General features: G+C 36.4%; 1 protein-coding gene across 14 annotated transcripts in view; it reads right to left on the bottom strand.

Annotated features, from left to right (window-relative positions):
• MYT1L (myelin transcription factor 1 like) overlaps positions 1–27,263 on the bottom strand; it is a 288,588-nt gene that overhangs the window by 68,917 nt on the left and 192,408 nt on the right. For 8 of the 14 annotated variants that reach the window (XM_088530569.1, XM_088530567.1, XM_088530570.1 and 5 more), the window contains 4 exons: positions 12,101–13,078; positions 7,384–7,518; positions 4,779–4,869; positions 2,624–2,731 (listed from right to left, as the gene is read on the bottom strand). In XM_088530569.1, the coding sequence (XP_088386695.1) occupies positions 2,624–2,731; positions 4,779–4,869; positions 7,384–7,518; positions 12,101–13,078 (1,312 nt within the window). The remainder of the gene's footprint in view (positions 1–2,623; positions 2,732–4,778; positions 4,870–7,383; positions 7,519–12,100; positions 13,079–27,263) is intronic. The other 6 variants (XM_088530572.1, XM_088530573.1, XM_088530579.1 and 3 more) reach the window with 3 other exon arrangements.

Raw genomic sequence — 27,263 nt, 5'->3', positions numbered from 1 at the left:
GAAGCAGGTCCTGCTGACCCTTAAATGCAAGGTGCTGGCAGGAGCTGCGATTATTGATACAGCTGCACACAACAAGGAAGGGCTTGTAAATAAATATGGAATAAAACTGTATCAGCTAAATTTCCCGTTAGGATCGTGATGATAGTGAGGAAAAGCCTTGATTAATCTCATTCAATCCATTAAAGAAACTTGCAAAGTTTTAGAGAAAGAAAGCTGCAGTGAATTCCTCCACTGTCCTACTCTCTTCTGCATGTGGAAACAGAAGTCATCAACTCTCTATACACGAGGAAAATAAATGAAGGTCAGATCCTGCAAACCTTGACTCTATAAGAAAGTGCTATATGAATGGGTCATAGGAACAAATGCATAGGAACAAATGCATGTCCACCTACTGCATTCTGTAGCAGGTAAAGATGATGAATAGCACACCTGAGGTGCTTCTACTGGAATCAAAAAGTATAGAATCAAGTCCTTTTCTTTCTCTCTTTCTTTTTTCTTTTTTTCCTACTGTATTTATAAGTGGAGAAAATGGAAGGAACATTCATAGGAACATAAATTCAGTCAAGACTGAAGAATCATCATACTGACTGACAAAATGTAATGTGATAAATAGTAAGAAAAAGTTTTGAATATTATGTATTTTTGAATTAATTCATTTTCATAGAGTTTAGGAGGGATATTTATGTAAAGATTACCTAAGAAATTGCATTAGTCATACTATTCTGTTTGATTTATGTATGCTGGTTCCTTTAGAGACTTCTTCCTCACAAAATATAGTGGGCTAATTTATACAATGAGCTGATAAGAATAATATTTTGATCTGATCTCAAGATAATTTATATTTAGTTTAAAAAAAAAGAAATTCATATCCTGTGCATTCAATAGAAATTCATATTTTCTATGGAAAAGAAGTACTATGAATTTGACATCTTTTTAAGTAAGAAATTTTAAATGCAGGTAGGATGGAAACTGGGATGAAGACAAATATTCAAGATTACCCTTTGAACACCTATGTCACCAAATCAGTTGTCTGCATGTAAATTTTATTAAAAACCTGTGAAGTTCCTCATCTTAAATATTTTCATGACTTAAAAGTAGAAGGGAAGCAGAGTCTAGTATGACAGCAGTATTTGGGTTGCCCATCAAGCCTGAAACACAGGGCAAACTCATTGACAGAAGTTCCAGTACAACTATTTAGGGAGTTTGCCTGCAAATCAGACACTGATTTAGAGCAGTCGCCTTCTCTGTGTGGCATCTGACTTCACTGATATCTTTCTAGGGAGCATAGGCAAAAGCCACTACATTTTCGATTTGCCTTTTTCCATCACTGAGAAACTATGTAATTCCCTTAATGGGTGTTTTTTGTTAATCAATTTTAAGGCATCCATCTCTAAGAAAACTCTCTGGGATGTTCTATGAAAGACAGAGCAATTTGAATTATGGGCAGTTAAGATGAAACCTATCAAAAACAATCTAGGAAAGAAAAAGTCAACAAACACCAGAAAAAATCTCTTGCAGATGTGAAACATAATTCCGTTTTCTTAGCTGTATGAGCAACTGTTTTTGAAAAGACCATCAAGATTAGATGAAGTTTTAAGAGAATATTCAAAAGAGTGATGCTGGTAATATAGTAGAAAACTTTCATTTTCAATCACCCTATCAGATTTGAAATCTAGAGGATAACCAAATACCAAGAGGTCTATGGGATAAGTTGGAAATTCTGGAAACTTAAGCTGTGGCAGTTCTGCCAAATTCTGAGGCAGCAGGGAGGGATGTACCCATCCTAGCCCACAGATACCACAGCATCCATGGAGAAATTCTGCAGCTCTTGGGGCATTATCAGCATAGGGCTGGTACGTTTATGCAGAAGTCCTTTACAGATATCCTTTACTCTTCAGCTCCCTAGAAATAATATTTTTTCCACCTGCATGTCTCAAAAATGGAGACAATAGTGCAAAAATGGATTCAGCTTTGGGTAAATACAGAATCTTTGATGGATGGAGAGAATGGGGATACTTATGCCAAACTGGTTCCAGGTCCTTCCATATGGAAAAAAAAAAAAAAAAAAAAAAAGAGGGCACATTTTCTCTTTCAATCCTGCCTGGCAGTGAGTGGGGGAACAGAAACAAACAACTAATCCTGACCTTATTTTGGAACCTAAGGTATATCCGGCATTTTTTGAAGTGACCTGCCAAAAGTGTACTGCCAGTTTTGTAATGCAAATAGGGCTTCTGGTTTAATTTAAACTGATATTTACTAGTAAAAGCCTGCTGAAAAAACCAAGACTTACCGGTAAATATTAGTTTATTCCCAAAAGATACCAACTTTTTTCACATTGTTCTTAGACTTTGCACTCCAGCAGTCATCTTTACACCAAACAATGCCTAAGACAAAAATGAGCTTTTCAGCTTTACATGTATTTGCCAAAATAATTACCAACCCTCCCCCATGTAAATTGAGTGGGAAATAAACACTGAGAGAATTGGATCCAGAAGCCCTAATTCTAACTGTTCTTTAAAGGAGATATATATGTATATACAATGTATATAAATATAAATTCTCAGATTAGGTGAATGTGTGACGAATTCTGCATAATAATAAGTATTATAGTGATTTCTAATACCTTAAAACCCGATCTGATGCCTGGTTTGATTTTGACACATCACAGTTCTGATGCTTCTCTTGAGCTTTAGCCAGTTTCTCTGCTGCAGCAATAGGACATCCAGAGAGGCTGCAATTACAGAAAGGAAATTTAATTGTCTTGTCCTGTGCAGTTTCACATTATAGCACTGATCCAATTACTCCTTCTCCTCCTTAGCCAGCATCAGGAAGAATCTGAAGGAAGAGTTTCCAAAACTTCTTGGTCATGTATATTTTCTCTAGAATCGAATTCCTTTCTTCTACTTTCAAAGTTGCATAGTAGATCTCTGACCGTACATGCATAGATTATTCACGGATGTCAGCCAGTGAAGATATCGGTGGAACAGGAGAATATAAACTGGAATCTACTGTGCAGCTCTGTTAGCAGACATGAGACCTTCTACACATCCACAAATGTTGCCACTGAAATGGCTGTTGAAGATGATTCAATGACAACACTATATAGGCCAAATCTTGCGCTGTTTTATACTTCACTCAGCTACACTTATTAATTCCCCTTTCTCAAGGCATTACAAATGAGTGCAAAATTTGGCCTTGGGTCTCTAAATCTACATCTCAAATATGTTATACTCAGTGTTCATGAATTTCAACCACCAAAGTATGTTCTGAGTAGATGGCGAAAGAACTGCTGAACTTGAATAGTAATTCAGTTAAATTTGCAAATGCTTAACTATTACTGAAGTGACAATAATAAGTCTGATTCTTCTGGAAAAGATTTAGAACAGTGGAAAATAAATATAATAATGCCAGCAGATGGTGCTCTTAGTGAAGCTCTAAAAACCTGTGACCTGACAATGCAGGGAGGTCTTTCCCTGTCATAGCCTATTGCGTGCTTATGTGACCGCAGCTCTCTGTGCTCTCCACCGGAAAGGAAATTAAAGTGAAAGTGCATTCCCAGATGTTACCCTCTCTATCGGGAAAAAAAAAAAAAAAAAGGTGAAGCAGAGCAAAATGCCCCAAAAGCTGCAGAAAGAGGTAAGCACTGACTGCAGACGTCCCTCCCTGGGTATCCAGTGACACCCCCCTGCCCTAGTCCTGCAGTATTTCCTATAGAGCCGCCTCGGAGATTTTTGCTGCATCTACTGGCAGCATCAGTGCAGAGAAGAGAGGGAGGCCAGGGCCTATTTTAAAGGGATTGATGCCCTCAAGAGTGTGCTGGGAGACATGCAGTTAACATGTAGTAACCCAGAGCTTGGTAAGACTGCACATCCAGTACCTGCATGGTCTCTTAAGCCTTCACGCTACAATTAACAGTAAAAAAGGAGCTTGATTATACGAATCTTGCAGTTACCTTTGTCCTTTACCCAGATTTCCTAGAATTTTTTAAAGCAGAAGACAAGACACTGTTCTTCTGTGGGAAAATCATAACAGAGCAAAACTTAATATTAAAATCATTCTCTTACTTGACTGAATCTAACAGAAAATGACATCCCTTCTGTAAACATCTATAGAATTCACCTAGGAACCTATCAAAAAGCTGCAGCTCTTCTTAAATTTCTCTTGTATGTCTAGAACATGGGACATTTCTGATGTCTCACTGTTTAATTTAATAAGATATTTTTATAATTTCTTTTCATTTTATCTGAGTAAGCACTTTTGGGTTGAGGCTTTGGGCAGCAGCAAAGTTAACTCCTACAATATCTGTGTACTTAAAATGCTGTTTCTTATCTCTATAAAATCACTTCTATGAATAGAGTGGAATTTTTCATGCACGGTGAAATAATCTCTGAAGAGGGTGAAGTGTCAGAACAAGGACCCTCCCTGGTCTTGATGACGTTGGCAGACTCTTCCTGTTTCTTGTGACATACCCGTAAGGAGTTTCACTAATACCAAAACAAAGGGAAAAGTCCACCCCAAAAGCTACAAGGATGGTCAGAATGCCTTCTGTGGATCAGTTCATCCACAGCAAAGCAAATGGGCATTTGTCCTCCTCATGAAGTACACGAAGACATGTTTCTCTTTAAAGTGAACACAGCACATGAAGCACCATCTGCCAATCACAAAAACAAACCAACCAAACACACACTCACACTCCCCCCTACCAAAGCACTGCTAGAAGGGCTGCAGTTCGGACGCACTGTTCCCTCTAGCCTGGAGTCCAGCGATGGCATCCTTACCTTCGGTGGGAATTCCTGTTGCTATTTACGTGGCCCCGGCCTGTGCAGCCTGGTGTAGGACACTTAAGAACATTTTCATGCATGGCAAGAACTTGACAAGGAGAGTAAGAGAAAACAGCAGAGTATGAAAACAAGAAAAAAAAAATCAAGTCCCAGTATATATGAAACCATTTTAAAACAAAGCACGATTCATTAACAACCATCATTCCTCAAAATACACGTGACACAGATAGCCAAAAAAGCCTGATGAGGGAAGGAAGTATTGCAACCCTCTGATCATTAGCACAGGGTAACAAGCACTAAAGTTATGAAGGTTACAAAACCTAAAGCAAATGTGTCTCTGGTGTAACAGTGAGGCAGAAGACTTCCAACATCATCTTTGCACAAAAACTCTGGGCCATCAGCTCAATAGTAAATTGCGAGTCCAGTATAAAAGTATGGACTAGAAAAATTCTTCAGAAAAGGTATGCATTCATAATATATAGTGTTATATACACAGTATCAAACTTGAAAGATAAAAATGCACTCCCAAGTTATACTGGTAGAACACTGAATTATTTGAAATACACCTCAGCATAAACCTTATCAGAATTTAACACTAACTATAAGCCAGCTCAGTTGAGCTAGGGTCCAGTTCTGCCCACATCTGTATAGATATATCATTCATATCTATACGATGAGCAAAATTGGTTCTTTTCTTATCTGTATTCTCTACAAAAGTGAAAAATGTGATTTTTTTTAAAGAGTAAAAACTGAAAATAATCACTTAAAAATTGAGGGATGGTCGGGGAAAAAAAAAAAAAAACTATGTAAGAAAGAAAGCAATGCTACAAGCTTAAGCAAGTAAACTGATTTGCATCAGCATCCATTGCAAGCTGCATGGAAAATGTCCTCCCAAAGCCCCTCAAAGCAGTTCTTTTCTGAATGATAAAGCCCATGCTATTGGAGGCCAAATTATTGAGAGAATTTTGGTATCACTAAACAGAAATTAGACTGAAGTAATTTCTTTTGTATGACATGAGTCATATCTGAATCCATATCTCAGAGCTGGATGGTAGTGCATCACTTACAGGAAGAGGCCATCCAGCCCTTGCAAAGTTCTGGTTTTCTCATACAAGAACTAGTCTGGAAGCCTGTATTTAGTTCTCACTCAATAAAACTGTAATAAAATCAGTGAATTCCTTGATTGAGTAAAGAACTGAATAAAAGCTGTGCAAAAACTTGAGAATTTAACCACAGATACTGATTAGAAGATAACCATCATCATCACCTCATCATCAGTGTACTAAAACGTGTATAGATGCAAAAGCTTTACTCTGAAATTCCTACTATTCAAAGCTGTTCTTGAAACATGCTTCACAAGGCCAACATCACAGGAAAAAATAAAAAGATGAGCTCACCTTTTTCATTTTAGTAGGTATAAGAGCATGCAAACAGTTTAAAGCTATATTCTTCTTTGATTTACAAAGTCTTCAAAAGAGCTTCTTATTTGCCATTTATAAAAATGAGAGAGCTTTGAGCAACTGAATAAATATTTGTGCTTTGGAAAATTACTGGGTCTTGCAAAGCAGAGAAGTGAATCTGTGTGTTCTCCTGAATTCAGAGATAGACCAAGATATAGCAAAACACTTCCTCGTTAGTTTACTTCTGGAAGAAGCCACTCTACTGTGATGCTTTTTAAATCTGCCACTCTTGGTGTGTTAATTGACTTCTGCTTTCTTATGCTTCAGAATCTACCTTCCCTTTGGAAACTGAGGATCATTTCAGCCTTGACTGTCTTTAACTTTTCCTTCACGCTGCTGTAAATCCATTGAAGTTAGGTCAGTGAAGGACAGGGTAGATTTAGGCCCAAGCTTCAGTGGAATAATTCCATTTTTAAAAGTGTGAAGGAGAATTGGATCTTAGCTAGATGCTTACCTGGTATAAATCAGCACAGAGCAATTAGCTTCCGAAGGACCATGCCAATTTCTACCTGCCAAGGAAGGGACTTCCAGAAATGGAGCCTTATGCTTTCAGGTGAATTTCTCTTGCAGGGAATCCACTGACACCATAGGAAATTCTACCCATGTGGGGAATTTGGGGGAATATTGCTTAAAATGTTGCTCAGCTAAGTAAACAGCCAAATTGTAATTTTTAATAATAGAAATTAGGTTAGTATAAGTTATCTTCAAGACCAAAAAAAAAAACAAAAACAAAAAACCAACCCACCAGAAAAGGGGTTTTCAAGTTTTTCAAAATTTTCAAGCACAATTATTCTTGTATAAGACAAGAGGGACAGCTGATGTGACACCAGCATGCAGAAGTAAAAGCAGTGCACATTTTCTGGAAATCTTTTTCTTTGTTGACCGAATACTCCTTAAAAATAATCTAGTATCCTTAAAAATCAAAGAATACAGCTTTAAAAGTTGTTCTTTTTAGTGTAGAAGTTAGTAGAGAATGGAAATGATGGAATAAAGGAAAAACTATAACACAGAACAGTTGACTAATTTGAGACATACCGCATGGAAAAATGAAATTAATTTTTTAAAATAAAAGGATTAAAAAGCATGCTAGAAAAAATCTTTGTAGTTTTATCCCCGGTTTCCATGAAACAATGTGGACTTACTTTCTGGAGGGACCCTATCTTTGTGTGGGCATCCTGACAAACTGCGGTGATGGGGGTAAAGCCCCGTTACATGGCCCGTTCCATCACACCCAGGGGTAGGACATTTGCTCTCTTTCTTTTCTGTTCTTGAGGGATCTATAATTTACAACAAATGTGTCAAGTGAATGATGCTTTCCACATTTCTGTAAGAAGGTTCATTTAATGATGTCAATTACTTTTGGTAAATGTTCTTATGAAAACTAGAAGAAAAAAAACCTTCTACTTCTTAACACATTTTTTTCATTTTTATCCTATTATCTTCTTTTCGGACTGCAGGCTCCTATGATCACAGTAATAGCCATTCACAGTGATTGGAAAATGACCTTTTTATAGCAAAGCCAAACCACTGTCAATCAATTTTCTGCTGGCAAGCATCAGCTCAAGTGTGTAAGGTCATTTGGAAAATGTTTAGCTGGAGTTTCCCTTCTTTTCATTCTTATTTGCCTGATGTATTAAAGTCTGCAAATGTGCTGTCACAGAAGTTCAATGTCCTAAGAGTAGCAAAACCAGCTCTTTAGCATAATGATTTAACAAGTCAGCATGAATAAATCTCTTTTCCAAGGCTCGCTGAGCAGATGACTCTGTTTTCCTTAGATTCCTTATGAAGTAGTAGAAATAATATATGCTCTTTTCTCTCCAAAAATTAAGGTGGGATAAACATTGTAATCAGAATTACTGAAAGTATCACTTGCTGTGTAAACTTCGGGCCATTACAGACATACATATACAATACTTGAATATTCACATGCTTATGTAATTAATAACCTTCTAAAATATTAAATCTATGTACAAATCAACAAAAAGACTATATAGACATTATTTTTTTCCAACAAACTGAAGTTTTCTACCAAGAAATTCTGCTGGTGAAATTAATCCTGAACTAGAACTTTCTCATATAATAGCTTGTTTCCTGTAACAGAACATTTGTAAAATAACATCCCTAGACTTCCATCCCGGCACATGATACAAGTTAAATCACATCTTGTTAATCACAGTTGTCAGATATGGGAAACTATCAGCAATTTTTACAGTGGTATTAAAAGAATAAAATTCAGAATATTCTAATTGGTACCAGTTTGGCTCAAAATCAATCAACATCCCCTTTCTCTTTTCATTTTTTTTCTTCTTTTACTTTTTTTTTATCCTCACTTAAGTATTTTATGTTGTTTTTGTCATTGCATTGCTGCTTTGCTTCAGGATTTATGCTTTCTTCTTTGGAAAATAAGATTTTTCTATTTTTTTCCTTTATGCTTTACATGAAATTCCACCCCAACATCAACAAATGCAACACTCAATACAATCAGCAGAAATTTCAGTATTTGCAGAACTTCACATACAACTCATTTTTAAGCATGTAGAAATACCAGCCATAGGTCACATTTAGCTGTAGACTTATTTTTCATGATTTCTCTCTGATAGTTCTTATATACCCTTACATTCCAAGTCCTTCCTAAAAACCTTGATTTTAGAGAAATTCTTTAGCTCTCCATGTCTTATTTCCTTTCTTAATTTTTAATACCATATTTAAAAATTGACCTTTGCAAATGGAGTCTGTGAATGTGAAAGTTTCATGTTACTTTGCCTGCATGTTGACTGTAAGATACACTTCTTTGTTTCATGCTTTTTAACAAGAAATACATATACAAATCCATCTCCAAAGTGCTATACAGTTATCAGAACACTCCTGGAAATACTGTAATCTTGTATCTTAGGAAATTGAAATAAAGAGCTTAAAAAGCTAAACCCAAGGCCACAGAAGGAGTAAATGTCAGAGGAGGGATTGGAATTCCTACCAGAGAGGCCTGTGCTGAGAGCACTAGAACACCAAGCCCACAGCTACATACATACACAACTCTAAACAATTCTTAATGTCAAGTACTTTGGGATGTGTAGAAGTATTGGATATGTGAAAAAAAATGTAAATGAAATATAGATTATGAAAATAGAATAATATTCAAAGACTGCAAAAATGTAGATGAGTAACAGACCATAATGGCTTTTTAGAGACTTTAAACGAAAGAAACTTTAGCTGCTGTTTTTTTGTTATAACTTCAGTGAGGTCAATGGAGGTATTCTAATTTAGAGCAGCTGAGGATCCGGACACTTATGTCCTACAGTGGCAAGCAAATCCCCCTCTGTATCTGAATATGCTATAAAATTATATAATATAAAATTTTAAAATTCTATGCTATAAAATTATAGCATGTATCAGCTCCTTAAGAGCCTTTATGGTCTCATGAGTCAGAAAAGATGCTGTACGCTAATCTCAATGTTTTCAAAACTTGCCCAAAATTATACTTGCACAGTTTCCCATTGCTTTTAATGGAAGACACCCAACTAAAACTTTCCAGCTTTACAGGAAACACTGGATACTCATTTGTAAACAAAAAAAAAAAAAAAAAAAAGCCCTTTCCTGCTAATGGGGAAAAGTATTGCAGTTTTATTTAATTATGCAATTTTTCCTCACTCCTTGCCACAATGAAAATATTGCCTGCGTGAATGTTATCAGATGACTTAAAAAGTTTTAAAATGCCTAAATTTCAGAAGTAAGCCCGTTTAGAATGCTTTAAATGGCATCGGAAAAAAATGCTTTGTAGTCCCTTGTTAGTCATTTCAGCAATCTCTGAGAGCAGAACTCCAGAAGACAGAAGACAGGAGGTAGTCCTACTGAATACCTACACACCCCAAATGCTTCTACTTAACCATATCATAAAATGCTGTGAATATCTTTTTCTTTTCTGAATATTTGTAAAAATTTATAGGAATTAAAAATAAATGATACAATCAACTTCCTCACTGAAAGCTTCCTCTCTCAATGGCTGCGGTAGTGTTTCCTGGATATTTTTTTAAAGTAAGGAAGGAATCAGTTTTTCTTTCCTTCCTTACTAAAAAAAAAAAAAAAAAAAAAGGCACAGAAAGATCCACTCCATAAAGTTTCTTTGTAGAAACTACAATATTTAGGGCTGTCCTTTGGATCCCTGTCTGGGGTTTGGAGCTATCGTCAATTCAGCCTGCAGCTCTTAAGAGGTGGGATGGTTCAAAGAAGTTCTAAAATTTACTGAAATAGAAAATCCATATTTTTGTTATTGTCAGAAGTTGTCTTAGGTTTTTGGAGACAGTAGACCTATGTGCATGTTTTCCTAAGCATACATAGACTAGAACGGCTGGACAGCACCAGAGTTACTAAGCTCTTAAAAAAATAATATTGTTTTGCCCTTGTGCTTTTGTTAGAGATACGTATTCAAAGGGAAAATATATCTACTATATTTCATATGCAAACAACATTTAGCACAACATCCACATGGCTATGCAGCAATATACTAACTAAAATTGTCTTCCCCAAATACGCCAAGTTACTATAGCATTCACCGGACCAAATATCTGTGTTTAAAAGAAACAAAACTTCTCTAGACACACTGTAGAAGACTGTCTGACATCAGCAATCTCCATGCTTGTCTAACAGAGTGGCCCTTACTTTTCTTTAAGCCTTGTAAAAAAAAAAAAAAAAAAAAAAAAAAAAAGATCAAAACCTTTCTTTAACCATGACCATGCTGTTTGCCTGCCTGAACATCACAGGCAGATGTTAGGGTATCACTTTGTCAAAACAGGGATTTATATATTAAAAAAAGGAGAAAAACACCCACCATTGAAATAAAACCAAATATTGTTATAATAAAGACAAGAGGAATCCAGGCCCTGCTTAGCATCTCCCAAGAAATACGATCTCCTCAGCTTCCACTAAAGTCAATGGGAATTAAGGGTGTTCAAGGAATGTCAGGAGGTATTGAACTCTCCATACAACACGCCCTACGTGTGTAGATGCAGACACGTTGAAGAGGGGTGTGGCAATATCAACACACCCGCACCAGGATAATCCCATAAATTAAAACACTTTCTAAAGGTAACCTTTAGTCTGATCATTTTGCAGGGTGAGGGGGGGGGGGCGTTTATATTGAATTATGGTCAAGGCAGCACCTTAACTGTTTCCACAATGGAATGAAACCAGTGAAGTGGAATGCACATAAGAAAGAAATTGCTATTGATCTCAGCCCAGGCCACACCATGCCTTGCATAGCAAATGGTTTCCATTACCTTACTATCCTAAGATAATTAATGTGCAGTCACTGCCCCTATCTTTTGTTATCGGTCATTCTGATACTGTTCAATTTCTATCAGGCAATTCTACATTTTAGATGGGAGAGGCTTCATCAATAACTGTCATTTGATGATAATTTTATAAATCATGATGCCACCTACCCAATCTAATCTGTAAAATATGCACTTCATAGCTGATTGACTAACTGCTACATAAAACCCCTCTATCTGATATTGTTTGCAACATAACTTTCCATTGTTTTTTAATTAAAATTACTATAAAATATTTAAAACTTGAGAAAAATCTTTGCCTCTTTCAACATGATCTCTGGTTTTGTTTCCCTGAAAAGTTATTTTTAATTTAGCCAAATGATATTCACTGAAACACTGTACATATTTCTAACACTGTAGAAGGAATCATTTTATAACTACAGCATGATGCTATTTTACAATCATGCCATACTACTACAATTTAAGTAAAGTTCCCATTTCATGGAATCAATCTCTTCAGAATTCTATGCAAAACTTGACATGTTAGCTCACACTTTTGCATGACATAACATACGGTATATAGAAATATTACCTTTACCATAATATGGCTTTTTGACATGGCCGTCACTGGGTTTAGGCTTCCTGTCATCTCCAGAAAGTTGTCTTGGAGACTGTTCCTCAAATGATCTCATATTATCCCTCCTTCCAGCTTCCACTGCCATTTTTTCTCTCATGGCTTTTGCTCTCTCAGTTTCCAAAGCAATTGCTTTCTCAAGTAGGGTTAAGTTACCTTTTGTCATATCAAACACTTCTTCAGACCTATCTGAAGTAATAGAGGTGGTATCATCGTCTCTTTCGTGACAACCATCCTCCTTTGCACAGCTAGAAAAAGTTCTAGATCTGGGGCTCAACTGTTCTTCAAGCCTCATTAGGTTCATCATATCAGAGTAATTCCGGTCTGGTGTTCTTCCTTGGAAGTCATCTTCTTGCCTGACATGCTGACGCGTGTTCATGTTTTGCTGTTGATTTCTTTCCTGTGAGTTTGTCTCACTGAGTTTCCTAGCCAGATCAAAACACTGGTTCCTTAAGCACTCCAAACTGCTGAGACACACCTCTTCATCACTCTCCTCCACCATTTTTTCTGTAAGTCCATTGTTCACAGGCTTCCCTAGCATTACAAAGTTCATATTCCTATTATCTTGCTGTGAAGTATTGTCTGCATAATTTCTGTCATTAATGTTTTCTGAAAGCACTACACCATGTCCTTGTGCTAGTAATTTAAGGGAGTCCACTGTTTCCCTAACAACATCACTATCTAAATCTAAACTCAGCTCACTTTTCCGACCAATGTTTTCATTTTTGTCACTATCATCTTCCAGACTATTAGATGTATTGCTGTTCATTTCTGATTCTGTCCTGGCTCTGTATGCTGCATCCTCTGCAATTTTGCCAAGATTCAACAATGACTTGGCCACCAGTTCATCGTAATTATCATACTCATCATTATTGTTATCGTCTTTTTCTGTGTCTTGCATTATTCGAGTATTGTGACAATTCATTTGATGGTCTTCTGCATAAAAAACAGAAACAAAGAAACAAAGAAAGAAACAAAAAGGAAAAGAAAAGAAAAAAAAAAGTGGCTACAGTTGGAACTATTGTTGCAATTGCATGGACAGAAAACAAATTGCATGTCAAATATCGTTAATCATACAGCAATTCTATAACACTAAGGCCCATGTGCAGTTAAGCTTAAACTGCTCTTATTAAATGAATTTCTCTGTAGTCCATGATATTATTTTTGTTTACGTGCTATTCACGTGAATTTATTTCATAGTACCTATAGGAAAAAGACAATCACAATGCTAATCACTGCTATTACTAAAATATTATACTTTTTAAGCATAATATTTAAAACATTAAGTGTTTAGCATCCTCTTTTCACTTCTTTATCTATGGGTTCTATGGATTATAATATATATATCGTATTACTAATATGACATAATTGCCTACGTTTCAAACTTATCTCACTCCTTTGTTTCCAAATAGGGCAGATAGTAAAGGAGTAAGTAGTACTGGATTTGTTCTCTTATTGAACATCTTATTGATGAGTTTATATTTATCAAAAGAGAAAGCACACACACCAAACACGAAATAATTACTTTTTAAACACTTCATACACCAATAACTCTAGATAAACAATAACTATAGGCAAAGATCAAAATGGCATTTCAGTTAGTGGAACCATTGGTAAAAATCAAAAACTATCAGTTTAACTATGCAAACTATGTAGAAATAAGAATTTTCAAATACTTGTTAAATGAAGGTAGAAGCAATTGTATGCACAATATAGTTGTAAGTAAATATACTTGTCCAATTCATCACGTTATATATACACCATAGAACTCAACTATTATCCTGTATAGTGTAACACAGTGGTACTGAGTTACCACATTTCTCTTAGTTTTGCTTTAGCAACTGTTGAATAACAGAGGCACAACTTAATAAAATGGAGCCAATGTGAGGCCCTGGGGCTAGATTCATCTCACCAAATTTTAGACATGAGCACAGCAGGCATCTATATCTGAGTATTCAGTGTTCCCATTCTGCTCAGTGAGAGAACCAGAGGCTTCAAGGGTACAATTCACCTACCCTGGTTAAGATACCTTCTTCAGGATGAAATTATTACTCACTAGAAGTGTCTGTTTCTCCAGGAAAACTGGCTCAGAGTAGATGCCTACCTTAAAGATATCCCTATTTAGTCAGATGAATATCATCCACAGAGCATCTTCTGGTATCTTACATTAATTCAGGAGTTATATCTTTCTTAGGCCCATTCTTAAAATAAATATACATTCATCATTATTTACTAATGAACATCTCATAAAATATATTTGGTTAATCAGCTGCTCAAACAGTATTTGAAGGTGTTCCACCACAATTGAAAAAAAAAAATCCTAGAGCTGTCACTAGATTGACATGCTTGGCCAGTTTTTCAGGTGTGTGAATTGAAAGCAATTGGTAGAGCTAGGACAATTAACACCTGCTCAAGAGCTAGCCCATCAACTTGAGATGTCATCTTTTCAGTTCTGATGTATCTGCAACGCCAGTACTCCTAAATACATAGCATTTTCTAAGCTGTGACTTTGATGCTTTGGGTTAAAGGAAGTAAAGAGGGACATTTCAGGTAGTAGGTGGCTCCTACACTAACATTTTGATGACAGGAAAGCATTTGTAGTAAATATATATATATATATATATATATATATTTATGTCAGTGGACAAGATAATATATCAGAGTTTTAAATACAAAGCTCAAAAGCACAATAACTGATATTTCAGCCAAAAGATAGTGTTCCTCCTACACAGTGGTTAGGGATCCTGGGATGATAGTAGGCTGTAGTTAAGCAACAAACCTGATGATAAGTGACCAGGCTATGTCTAGGAAAGAAAATATTCTAAAAATGAAATATTATCTGCTTTAATATACTGGGAAAATAATTAACAGGGAAGGATGTGCATTATTTTTAAGTGACAAGGTATTCAAAGTCAATGGTGAGTTACCTATTTATCATCAAAAGTGTTTTTATTTTAGTTGCCTGCTATTCTCAAGATAATCGTCTTGAGATTTCAGTCCCTCAAAACTTTAGTATATTTAGTGGAAAAGTAAGGAATGTTTCTTAAGCTTCCTATTTGAAAAAAAAAAAATCCATCTTGAATGACTGTATACAAGTAGTTGAGAATTACTGGATAATTATATTTTAATGTTTTAATACACTAACAAATCCCATATTAATTCAAATATTAAGTCTAAAAATGTTGCCAATAAGATATTGCTCATTGGGAACAGCTGCTTTTATGAGGCACTTCTTGTAACTGTTGGGCAGTCAAATGGAAAGAAGGAATGAATATGAAGGTAGTTAAAGAAGCAGCAAGCTACATCTCCAAAATAGCCAGTTCCTTCAAGTTTAGGATAAGATATATAGAAACACTGATAAAGTCAGTACAAATCTGAATTTAGCAGGATACTGAAGTGTAGGATAGGCAGAAATCTATTACAGTCACCCAGAGAACTGTTCAGGTATGCAGTGAATAGTCTAGGCAAACTTTGGGAATGTGAACATTTTTTTTTTCTAAATAATGAGTTTTGTGCTTGTTTTTGCATGAATGAGAGTCATGTATGTGATTGCCAATAGGAGGAATTTGTTATGCTTTGCCTCCACAACAGTGAAAAGTCAAAATATGAATCACGTACTGTATGAGTGAAGACATGTAAATTCCTTTTGAATAGGTGAAGCAGGGTGAAAGCTGTAACTAAAACATTTTTTATTCTGTTTGTTTGGTTATATCCTTTCAGCTGTCCTGCCCATTCAACCCTAAAAAGAAGAAGAAAAAAGGGTGGTGGAGGTGAAGAAAATGTGGCACATGAATCCTGGATGAGAGAGGCAGGCAAACAAAATATTTAATCAAGTTTCAGTCCTCTTCATTCAATTTTTGGCCATTTCTTGCATCTTCTACTTTGCATTTCTCTAACAGCTGACTACTTTTTTCATATTCTCTGATCGCTACCTAATTTGGAGGAACAGCATACTTATGTGTACTATTTTACCTGCTCAGTATCACTGCTTGGTGAGTGTTGAGCTCTCTGACCTGTGAAGCCCCTGTGTCACTTATTTACTAATGCAAAGGCTTAAACACTAAATTAGTTTTTGTATTTGTTGAAGATAGCTCTGGAAATTTTGTTATCCTCGCAGCTTTGTATGAACCTATATGCCTTTTCTTTGATTCAGCTCTGTAAAATCTGATGTTGATTTCATTTTATATTTCTGTGTTACCTAAGATTTAATGGTGTACCCACCTTTACACTGTGATGTTTAATGGCTCTTTCTTAAATGACATATAAGCATATAAGACTAAAACCTATTCTACCTCTTCCTAATTTTGTAATTTTTGACCCAAATTGCAGTTTTTTTACTGGGGGGAAGTATCTGTTACTTATTATTTATTTTTCTCAGAAAGAAACAATTTGGCCAAATTAAGTGAAAAGTCGACAAAGTTCGTATGCCATATTACAATAAGCTAGTGGTTGCATGGACAAGAAATATGCAACATAGTTTAAAAAGAATGTTAGTTTTTTTTATCCCTCATCCCAGCAACAGTATGCCTACTTGGGTATTTTTGTTTGCAAAATTTGTTCTTTGTAGCTCTCAGGATATGATAGGTAGGGAAATTATAGTGAAGAGTACATAGAATAGCTTCAAAGAGCTGTAAACCTTCAGCCATCTGAACACAACTGCATTCTTGTGTTGCACTATAAAAAAGTGAAAACTTAGATTTCTTCTTGCACCTTTCATCCAAGGATCTCAAAGCACTTTACAAACGTTTACAAAACTTTAAGAAAGCCTCACAACACCCCTGTGAGGTAGGTATTTCAACCCCTTTTTACAGATGGGAGACTGAGACACAGAGAAGTTGAGTGATGCTTTCCAGTCCCTGGACTGGAGAACAAGGACTTGAACTTTAAGGGGTTAATTGCTTGCTCCCTTTGTTCCTATCATATACATATTGAAACATACTGGCAAAATAAACAGCTTTTTATATTGTTAGTGTAAGGACTCATGCAAAACAGCACCTTCTTTTTGAAAAGGAAAATATAAAGCATTTAGTTTGAGAGATTCTGCAGAGAGAGGCAATGATACTTCAGTAATATAGCAGCTACATTCCTAATAAAGGCCAGAGAGTTCAGAAACAGGTGTTTCTAAATCTGTGGTCTGTGTATCAAACTACTTGCTTTCTCCCAAGCATGGGAAGACATGCTGGCTATCAATCTGAACTATGTGGTCACAGAGGCTTCCTGCCCAGACGGACTGCTTCATTTTCCAGGCAGCACTGCCTGCTTTAGAACGCTCCGCTGCTTTTGCTACCGCCACGTGTCAGCTCCAAAGTGTTCAGCATATGAAACCACTGCATTGCAATTTTCCTCCTTCTAAGCTGTGAAGTGAGATATATACATATATCTCCACATAACACATAAGTATTTTAGGAATCTAGAATAGTTGGTTTATGAGAAATATATAGCAAGACAATGTTGGCACAAATGCATCCCAAATCTGCAAAATTTTCAACAACGTATTTTGGGGTTTGTCTTGCCTTCTCCTCTGGAAAAATTGTATGAGTAAGGAACCCGAAGAGGTGGAAAACTTAATGTTCTCCAGAAACTTCTATAATGGGTTTGTTTTTTTGCTTCACTCCACACTGAAGAAATAAAGCACACATGCAGCTCTCCAAGGGCTTAACCAAAGTCTCTAAAAAACTGAACACTCCTATTAACAAGAGATTTGGACATCCCTGAACATTCCTGAACACTGAAGTTGACCCTGCGCAAATCTTTGCCTCTGAAAAAGCTCTGAAGGTCGTTTACAGTGAAGATACTTTAGGTAAAGACCAAAGCAATTTATTTTTACAGCAGAGAGTATCATATACAGACCTTACATTGCCTAATGAAAGTACTGTTGAAATATTTATTTGATGTGCTTCAATTATTCCCTTATATCAATAAGGAGTGAAAGGAAGGAGTGAAAAAAAGGAAGGAAGTGAAAAAGGAAGGAGTGAAAAAAACTCCTTCCCCTCAGCTCACTACACATGCTTATAATAGTTATAACACTGTTTAGGGTCTCCTACAATAATTGTAGTATTCAAATAATAAGCAAAGCTCAAAGTAAAGTAAATGCAGAGTGGAAGTCACTAAGCATAGCAAGGAAGGTCTGAGCTAAAGCTCTAGAGCACAACATTGTAGGATTCAGTATTATAAAGTAGGAGTGAGGACAAGAGAGCAAGCCTGTTCAGACTGTCAAAGACTGTGCATAACTTGCTAGTTTAGTGTAATTTTTCTTCTCTCTCTCTTTTTTTTTTTTTTTTTTGATCTTTCCATTTCTTCTTTTATCTTGTTTTTGAACACTGGAAAAATAAGTACTGATCTTTTTCCCTAAGGACTAAAAGGGATTCTCAGAGGTCTGAATTTATTTCTGTTTGTGAAATGGTTACATAAAAAACACTTTTTTTTCTATTTTCCCTCTTAAAATACATTTGAAATTGTAAAAATGAAATTTGATGGATAATTTTGAAATCACCATAATTACGAACATAGAGATTTTTGTATAAATCAGAATTTGTATGGACCACATCTAAATGAGTTTGTATAAATAAATTTCTATATACTCAATCCCCACAAATACTTTTGCTTTGCTTAGGCAATTCTTGTTATCTGTTATTGGGTCTTGTCTATGTCAAACCTGCATGAATAGCAATCTGTGCTACAAATATTCTTATAAACTATGGGCAGAATACAGAAGTTGTTACTTGAGTTATTCCCACTAACACCACAGAATTAGGCACAAACTTAGATAAAGAGAGACAGAGAGCATCAGATAACACAGAACATGATTAGGGTTCAAGCAACTTTAAATATGAGGTTACTTGTTCAACATCCATGTTTTCCCAACCTCAGTTCCTATGAGCTACCTGTCCATCCCTGTACAGTTTTGAAAAAGATCATGAAGATATCTGATAGAGCTCCTCTGAGAAGATTACAGTCAGAATTTTTTGCTTCTCATGACAGACATTGCAACATTATCTTAAAAATTGTTTAGATTCCGACTCGAGATGGTGAGCCTGCTTTATTTATGATTTCTTATTTTCACCACAAAATTATGCTTGCCTTTCTTTGATCTTAGATCTCTCATATTACTACTGTTTGTGTCAGAGAACCGCAGACTAGTTGAAGTTGGAAGGGACCTCTTGAGGTCACCTGGTTCAATCCCCTGCCCAAAATAGCACCAACTTAGAGCAGGTTGCCCAGGACCCTGTCCACTCCAGTTCTGAGTGTCTCCCAGGAGGGAAATACCGCAGCATCTCTGGCCAACCAGAACTACAGTTTTACCATGGCGAAAAATTCTTTCTTAAGTTTCTAATCAGAAATTCTCTTGTTGCAACTTATGTCTGTTGCTTCTCATCACTGAACAGCTCTATCTTCTCTTTACTCTCCCCTTAGAAAACTGAAGACAGCCATTATCTAAGCTCCTCTTAACTTGCTCTTAATCAGCCAGAACAAATGCTTTTCTCTCAGCTTCTCTTGGTACACCACATGCTCCTGCTCCTAACCATTTTGGTAGCTGACCACTGAACTCCATTGTTTTAAGCCTTTTTCGTACGAGTGAGGCCAAAACTATACATAATGATCCAGATACAATGTCATAAATGCTGAATAAAGGGAAATGATCACTCTCCTCAGCTTTCCCATTACACTCTCCATTCTGACATGCCCAGCATGTCTCCTGACTCCATGCCTTTTCACTCTGACAGCCAAACATCATTCCAAAAAGCTAAAAGTAAATAAACATGCTAGAGAAAGGTTTTTTTTTTTTTTTTTTTTTTTTGCATCAGGAAAAAAACAAGCCAAACCAAGCCAACAAACAAAAAAGCAACAACAACAAAAAAAAAACAGACAACTTTTCAATTACTTACTCTAAGTTACTCCCTCTAAGTGGGATTCCTCTAAGCACATAAGGACCCTTTGATTATGAAGAGTCAAAAATATTTGGTTTGAAGGCATAAGTTTAGGTTTGAGAAAGAACTTGCTGAGAATATCTGTGATCATAAATGGATATGGCCAGATTTTCAAGGGCAATACAATTTTACCAGTCATCTGGTTGGTGTTTCTTCTAACCATAATCAGATTCAATCAGCCCTCAACTGTTTTAACCTGGTTTCTGGCTGGGCAAATAATGAGATGGCTTTAGCTGACGGCTGATACTCATTTGATCCTACTTTTGCTCCCCAGGAAGTCTATATGAGGGAGGGAAGATGTTCTGCCTCAGATATAGGCATAGAATGACTCAGTAGAATATCCAGCACTTTCTTGCTTTCGCTCAGCTTTCCACAGCTCAGCAGGGCAGCAGGCAATGAGGCAGCCATCGCGATTCACCAAACACTGCGATACAGCAGGGACCCAGCAGGGGAGCAGAGGACCAGATGCACCAAAGGGAGGACACCCACTCGGTTATTGATACAGAGCTTCTCATGGGGCTACTCTAAAGGTTGCTCAGGGGACATTGACCCCCTACCTAAATCTTTCTATGATAATTGCCTTGCAAAAGATGCAGCCCAGAAAAAAAATCAGCTCATAAACAGACATTTTCACATTCTAGTCTTCCAAGAGAGATGGTTTGGAAAGTGCTATGGTAGAGATATGTAATCACTTTTCACTGATTTTGATTCAGTTTTGGTTTCTGACTCAATGCAGACATCCATATTTCTGACTCAACTTGTATCTCCATATTATTTCCATATAAATTAGTCATGTAGACTCCAATTACAGGCAATGGACAAAAATAGGCATCCTGGTATGTGATTTATACTATCCTAAGGTAAGTATCTAAAGCAGATTGGATGAGTTGATCCCTGGAAGTGGCTATTTCTCTTGAATGTCTATAAATGAAATTGAGAGTAATGAAGGAGCTCCTTGATAACCAGTTTACACAAAGAGACCTACACAATAGAGGCTTTATATCAGATGGGATGAATCCTTTCCCAATTGTTTTTATTCTGAACTTTCAAATTGCTCTTTGCTGAACATCAACAATATCTTTGACATAGAAGGAACTGCAGGGAGGAAAAAGTCATGTGAAAAGAGCTACTTCCTGACAGAGACAGAAATATATAGGCAAAGGTTGATGTTGATGGGACAAGGTAGGATAGGCTTTGGATAGGATGGATATTTTGTGCCTATATAAGTGAAGTATTTATATCATATTGGATGAACACGATCTTCATTATAAATGTAATTACTTACTTTGGGTTGTATTTGATTTTCAAAGGAATACTCTGTGCTATGATAATAATCTGACATGTCTGAATGAGAGGACCACCATATATTTATAACACTCCAGTGGATGAGAGAACTTTTAAATACAATAGTCCTGAAATTTCTTCTCTCTCTTTCTATCTATCTCCTCACTCATTTCAGTGTCTGACTTTTGTGTGCAACAGTGACAGATTTCTTCTTTTGAAACATTTCATGAGAGACAGGCTAAAGCTTTTACTAGGGGTTTGTGTTATTGGCCATAATAAACCCCTAACAAAAAGCTTTTACTTTTACCCTCATTTCCCATGGTTTACCCCATGATCCAGCTTCTACATTTCCCTCATTTCCCATGGTTTATGTGACAGGGAAGGTTGAGTATTACTCACTAAAGTGAGGAAGAAGTAATGTCAAAGAGTGTTCTACCTCCTTGGTTACAACCAAGTATAAATAAATAATCAGAGACAGCACATCAGACCAAGCAGTGGCAAGTGACCATTCATACCGTTAAACTGTTAGTGAAGTCCTGATCATGGCTTTGACTTGAATCAGTATCCTTCCAGAAAAAGTCCAGGAATAGTATACTGACGATGGCTAGGGACTTGCAAAGGATGTGTCTTTTTGGACACATTCAAAAAGTTTTGGATGTGGCTTCCCTATTTTGGGAGGTAAAAACTTATCTGTATGAACACAAGTGATGTTGCAATAGGTGGACTCAGCATTTACACTAATGAACCCTTCCTTGTTTTATTCATTTATCCAGAAGTAGTCTTTAATTTTTGTGATTGAAGAGATGGTGAACAAGACAGAAGAATCTGGTGTTGACTCAGTAATATAGCTCTCAGCAAAGGGTCTTATTTCCTGTTTATTTGCCCTCTACAGTCTGTGTACAGACTATCTATGACAATGGAAAATTTTGGGGTGGAGATTATAGTACCTGAGTAGCAGCCTTGCCTACAAACCTGTCAAACTCAGGGAATGTAAGTTATGGTAGCAGAGAGAAAAAAAAAAAAAAAAAGAGAGAGAACCCTTTTTTTCTTCTGCTGTTGTATCTGCAAAAACATTTCCAGTGAGACTATTTCAGCTTTCAGTCCACCTTAACATCGTACATTGCCATCATTTTAGAAACTGTCAGGTCCTTCTTCCTATCACTGATTTCCCACTGTTGTTCAGATCTGCACTGGATTATCTGCCCTGATAATGAAAGCTGATGTGTCATGAGGAGAAGAACTTCCCTGGGGAAATATACCCACCTACATATATACATATATTTGTATATATTTCCAATTAACTATACCTGCTGAGCGCAATGGCAGTCATGGAGCCTGCACTGACTTGGTTGTCTGACTATATGATATTCCAGTTGGGGCACCAACTCCATCTGGCCACACAGAAACAGTGAACTTCAGTGTGGAATAGTCAAGCAAACAACTACAATTGCCAGTGTTCCAAGACACATACATAGATAGAGGTACAGAGAAAATCATACACTGCATAAAATTAGATCCTGAATCTGAATCTGGTCTCAGGATAGTTCAAGTCAGGAACTGTTTTACTGGAGTTCACTGCACTGACACACTGGTAGAAGCAATGTGCATGAGATCAGAGTCAATTCCTCTATTTCTGCCTGAAATATTTTTTTTTTCTTCAAATATTCGGCATGCGATTCATACCGAAATATCCTTGACGTATTGTGCTCTCTCAATTGCATCTTGCACGATTATTTTTAGGGTCTAGTTCTGCTAACTTAAATTTCTGCACACAGAAGTACCTGAGGTCCGTAAGAGCCAATAGAATTAACCCATCTAACATGAACTTGTTCCTTCTGTCCCTTTATATGTGATGTTATATTATGTTTTATGACTTCAAAATACATTTACTAAATTGAATTGCATCAGACACTTTCCAAAGCTCAGATAAATTGTGTACCTTACTTCCTTACTGCATTACCCTATGATGTGCAATACGCCCATTTCAAGCAAAACACATATTCGCAAAGGACAGTTACCCTTTGTTTTAAGAATACATTACTATTACTTTAATTTTTGTATTTCTAAATAATTATTAATTCTGATTCATCGCTCTTCATATCTTCCCAACAGATAAAGTCAAGTTTAACAGTTTTGCCTTTCCATTATAAAAAAACATCTCAGAAAGTCAATATTTTGTATATATTGGATGGGTTTTGAAAAGTGGCCTGGTATTATAAAATTCCATCAATACAGTATGAAGACCAAATATTGCAAAGGATCTTGAGTTACATAACAAAATGAGCTATAAGAAAAAAGTACAGCTCTACTGTGCTACATTGCATGTGGGTGTGAAATGAGTTAGGCTGAAAACACCATTCTTCCTTAAAGCTCTTTTAATAGTTATTCTAAGGATTTTGCACAATGTTAATACAATCTAGATTGCTGCTTTCATATCTTCCTCATTTCCTACTTTTCCAGGAAAGAACCTCAACAGCATATTTCACTCTCCCTGTGAACTGCTCCCATGCTGACCTGCTAATCACTTCTTTGTGTCTTTCTGCAGTCTGTGTCTATGCAAGTTCTGTGCTCCCTTGGAGCTGGAACTTACTCCTCTCATTTCTGCGGTAGAAGACTCTTCAATCATTGAAACAAATTCTTTCTTAAACTCATCTTCTAATGGGAATTTCAACAATAATCACTTAAATAAACATTTTTTAAAAAATATCAGCAATTTCTACCTCACTTTCCGATGGGAATTCTCATGCAACATGCTGTGGTCCATCACATTTATTTCTCTTGGTTGATACAATGATACCTTACCTGTTCATTTGCTCCTTAAATTTGGGAGACACCTCATCTACCTGGGAGACCATTTGAGATACTCAAAACTCACGCCCTGATCAATTACTTTAAGGATCTGCTTCTAAGTTTATCCGAACAGCCACAGTCTTAAGAAGCTCTGCACCTATATCCCTTTTAGGTTTCAGAATGTCCTAGGTACTGACTGTTTTCACACCTAGTGAAAATACTGGGCCTCAGTGAAAATATTGGGCCCCAGAGGGGCCCAATCCAGCAGGTATGCTCTGCCAGCCAAAGGCTTCCTATAATCCATTCTTTTGGTTTCCTTGCCTTTATAGCCAAAGGAAGAACTTTCTCTTTCTTCCTTCATTTTTTTCATGCCTATCATCTCCCTTTCTCCCCTAGATAAAATATATTGTCTAGCACATCTCTTGCTAAAGAACTATCAGACTAAGATCTTTCCCAGTTCAAGTGGACACTACATCTCCGAGAAAAGTATTCAAGTCACCACACTACAAGCCGTATAGGGGGCAGGCTCTACTAACAAGCAGAAAACAGAAGAGTGGCATAACGTCTAGACATACTTCTTTTCATGCTATTTGGATCATGCAAAAATACACTGCATTCAATGTACATTGTATACAAAGGCACTATTCTACAAGAAAGAAATGTGGTTGCCGATCCCTGCTCCCAGGACTGATTTTGTAATTTAATATTAAGCAGTCAATTCACAAAATGTAACTATTGTGTCCTTGGAGCAAAGGTAAGAACCCAGCATGTCCTGCTTTTCCAGAAGAATGACCCCTATGGTCTACTGCTGTTTTGAATTCTTTTCTAGGAGGTGAAACAGCTTCAGCAGAGTACTTGAGAACATTGCTTATGCAAAACAGTCTCCAATCTAGCTACTAGTCTTCTCTGCTTGGAAAGAAGAAAATGTGGTATTGAACTACTGCAACACCTCTCACGCTCACCTCCAGTACCAGACTTACAGATAGGGGCAGAATTTTCATTTCATTCTATTCTGAACCATTCACCCCACTCCATCAAATGTAGGAGTATTCTTGGCTCCCCTAAAAAATGTTCTAGTACTTAAAGGTTGCCCTTCTTGGCTGTATTTTCAGAGAAGCACACACAAATAACTCTCATTAGATAACAACAGACTATAGTATAAACATGTTTTTTTGTTGTTGTTTTCTTTTTAATTCCAGACCTATTCCTAACAATCTGGTAATAATTATTAGTCATTCTGTATTTCCACTGCTACTTTATCAAATATATTTTGTGCTTAATTATTCGAGGGCAAAGTTTTATTCAACATATTGCCATGGAACACAAAACAACTTTCAACTTTCATTTGGATGTCAGCCTTTAAAACTGAATGATAGTTTTAATTACTGGAGATGATAACAAAGCAGCTAAAGGTTATTCTCAAAAGATTTTGGTCCAGTGCTTTGCAGGCTGTCCAGGAAGCTGCTTAGCTCATGTAATTTTTACACAGACTTCTTTTAAATAATGAGGCAGTTGGTGAAACTTTTCATATATATCTGATATACCAGGATAAGTTTTGATACATAAGATTCAACAGAAATCAGAAAGAAAGCAGTTGCATAGCACGCTTTAGAAGTGTGTATGTCAACCATGTAACCCCATCACATATGCTTTGAAAAAAAGTAACAGTGGAAAACACTTTCATATTATGTGATTGGAAACATTTATGTCACACAAACCTATCGCTTATCATCTTCAATAATCCATATATAAGGAGCATAAGGAAGAAAATTTCTACTTGTCTTTTTTCTCAGTTGTAAATTCAGGTGATTTACAACTGTGGAGTACCTTTGGCTTTACAACAGCAGTGCCAAAGACTAGACTACCACTTTTGCTATTACAAACATCTAGCTTTTGGGATGACACAACTATCAGATTGATCAGTTCAGCTAATCAAGTCACATCCAATGCTGAACTGTCAATCCTTTTAATTGTCAAAAACTTATCTTACAGTACTACCCCAATTTCTGCTAAACAGTAATATTCAGTGTGTAAAACATATAATATCTGGCATGAGTTCCTTAGAAATTACATGAAAAAAAACCTCAACAACTCTACTATTATTACTTTACATATGTAATGTTAGTGACTATTTTCAGTACTTTCTGTATGAAGTCCTTATATGCCAAATAACTCTGAGAATTTTAAAAACAGGAGTGACCAAAACTGGCTTAATTGCTATAACCATTTCAATGACCTTCCCTAATTACTATTTCATATCCATTACCAAACAATTTGAGGTGGCTTCTTTCCTCACATTTTCTTTCTCTCAGTCTTCTGATGAATGAATCAGCCTTCACTGCTGTCTTGCTTACTAACTTGGCTCCTGCAGTTTGCTTTCACAGATCATTCATATAATAAATTAATTAATTAATACAAAGGAAACCACCTCTTGTGATATAAAAGAACTATGTCATGTGTGGTACATGTGACAGAAGAATAAAACTAAATTGTTCTGAACCCATAATAAGAGAAAGAAATGCTTGCTTAATAAAAGGTATTCAGGATTAGGTAACTTTGTTTATTAGATGCCACTGCTTTTATTTCAGAAGAATGCTTTTTTTCATATTTTTGTTTGCATTTTTCAGTTAAATGGGATTTCTGTAACTTGAGGCATTGGGCAGGACTGCAAATTTGATTCATGAGAGTAGACAGGGATCAGAAGAAATGAGCAATCCAGTCTGGGATTTTACTCCATTTCATTTTCTCCTGGAAGAACTGTTACAATGCAAAATTCACTTCTACAGCAACCAAATGAGGCTCTTTCTTTGCAGGTGCATTTCAGGCTGAAATGTTGCCATTTGTGTTCATCAGCACTTTTTAGGCCAAATATTTTAAGTCCAGTGGGAACTGTGAATGGAGTGAACAAAATTTAACCTTACTGCAGCATTCTAAACAGAAGAGGAAAAATAGGAATCTATAACACTGGCCTGCCAAAGGTTTTTCAAATATTTTTAAGAATCTTCACATCTATACTATCAAGAAGGAATCATGCAGAGCCTGTAGTCTCTGTGTAAGCTGCCACACAAGTCTGGACAAGGCAATCCTGTGAATATATTTTCCAAAGTGGCATATCCCAG

This window comes from Tinamus guttatus, unplaced genomic scaffold (assembly GCF_059628265.1).
Source record: "Tinamus guttatus ecotype Peru unplaced genomic scaffold, ASM5962826v1 Tinamus_guttatus_pri_ptg000383l, whole genome shotgun sequence".
NCBI classification, from domain to species: Eukaryota; Metazoa; Chordata; class Aves; order Tinamiformes; family Tinamidae; genus Tinamus; species Tinamus guttatus.
Note: the sequence above shows the minus strand (reverse complement) of the source record. Positions and strands in the feature narration are given on the sequence as shown.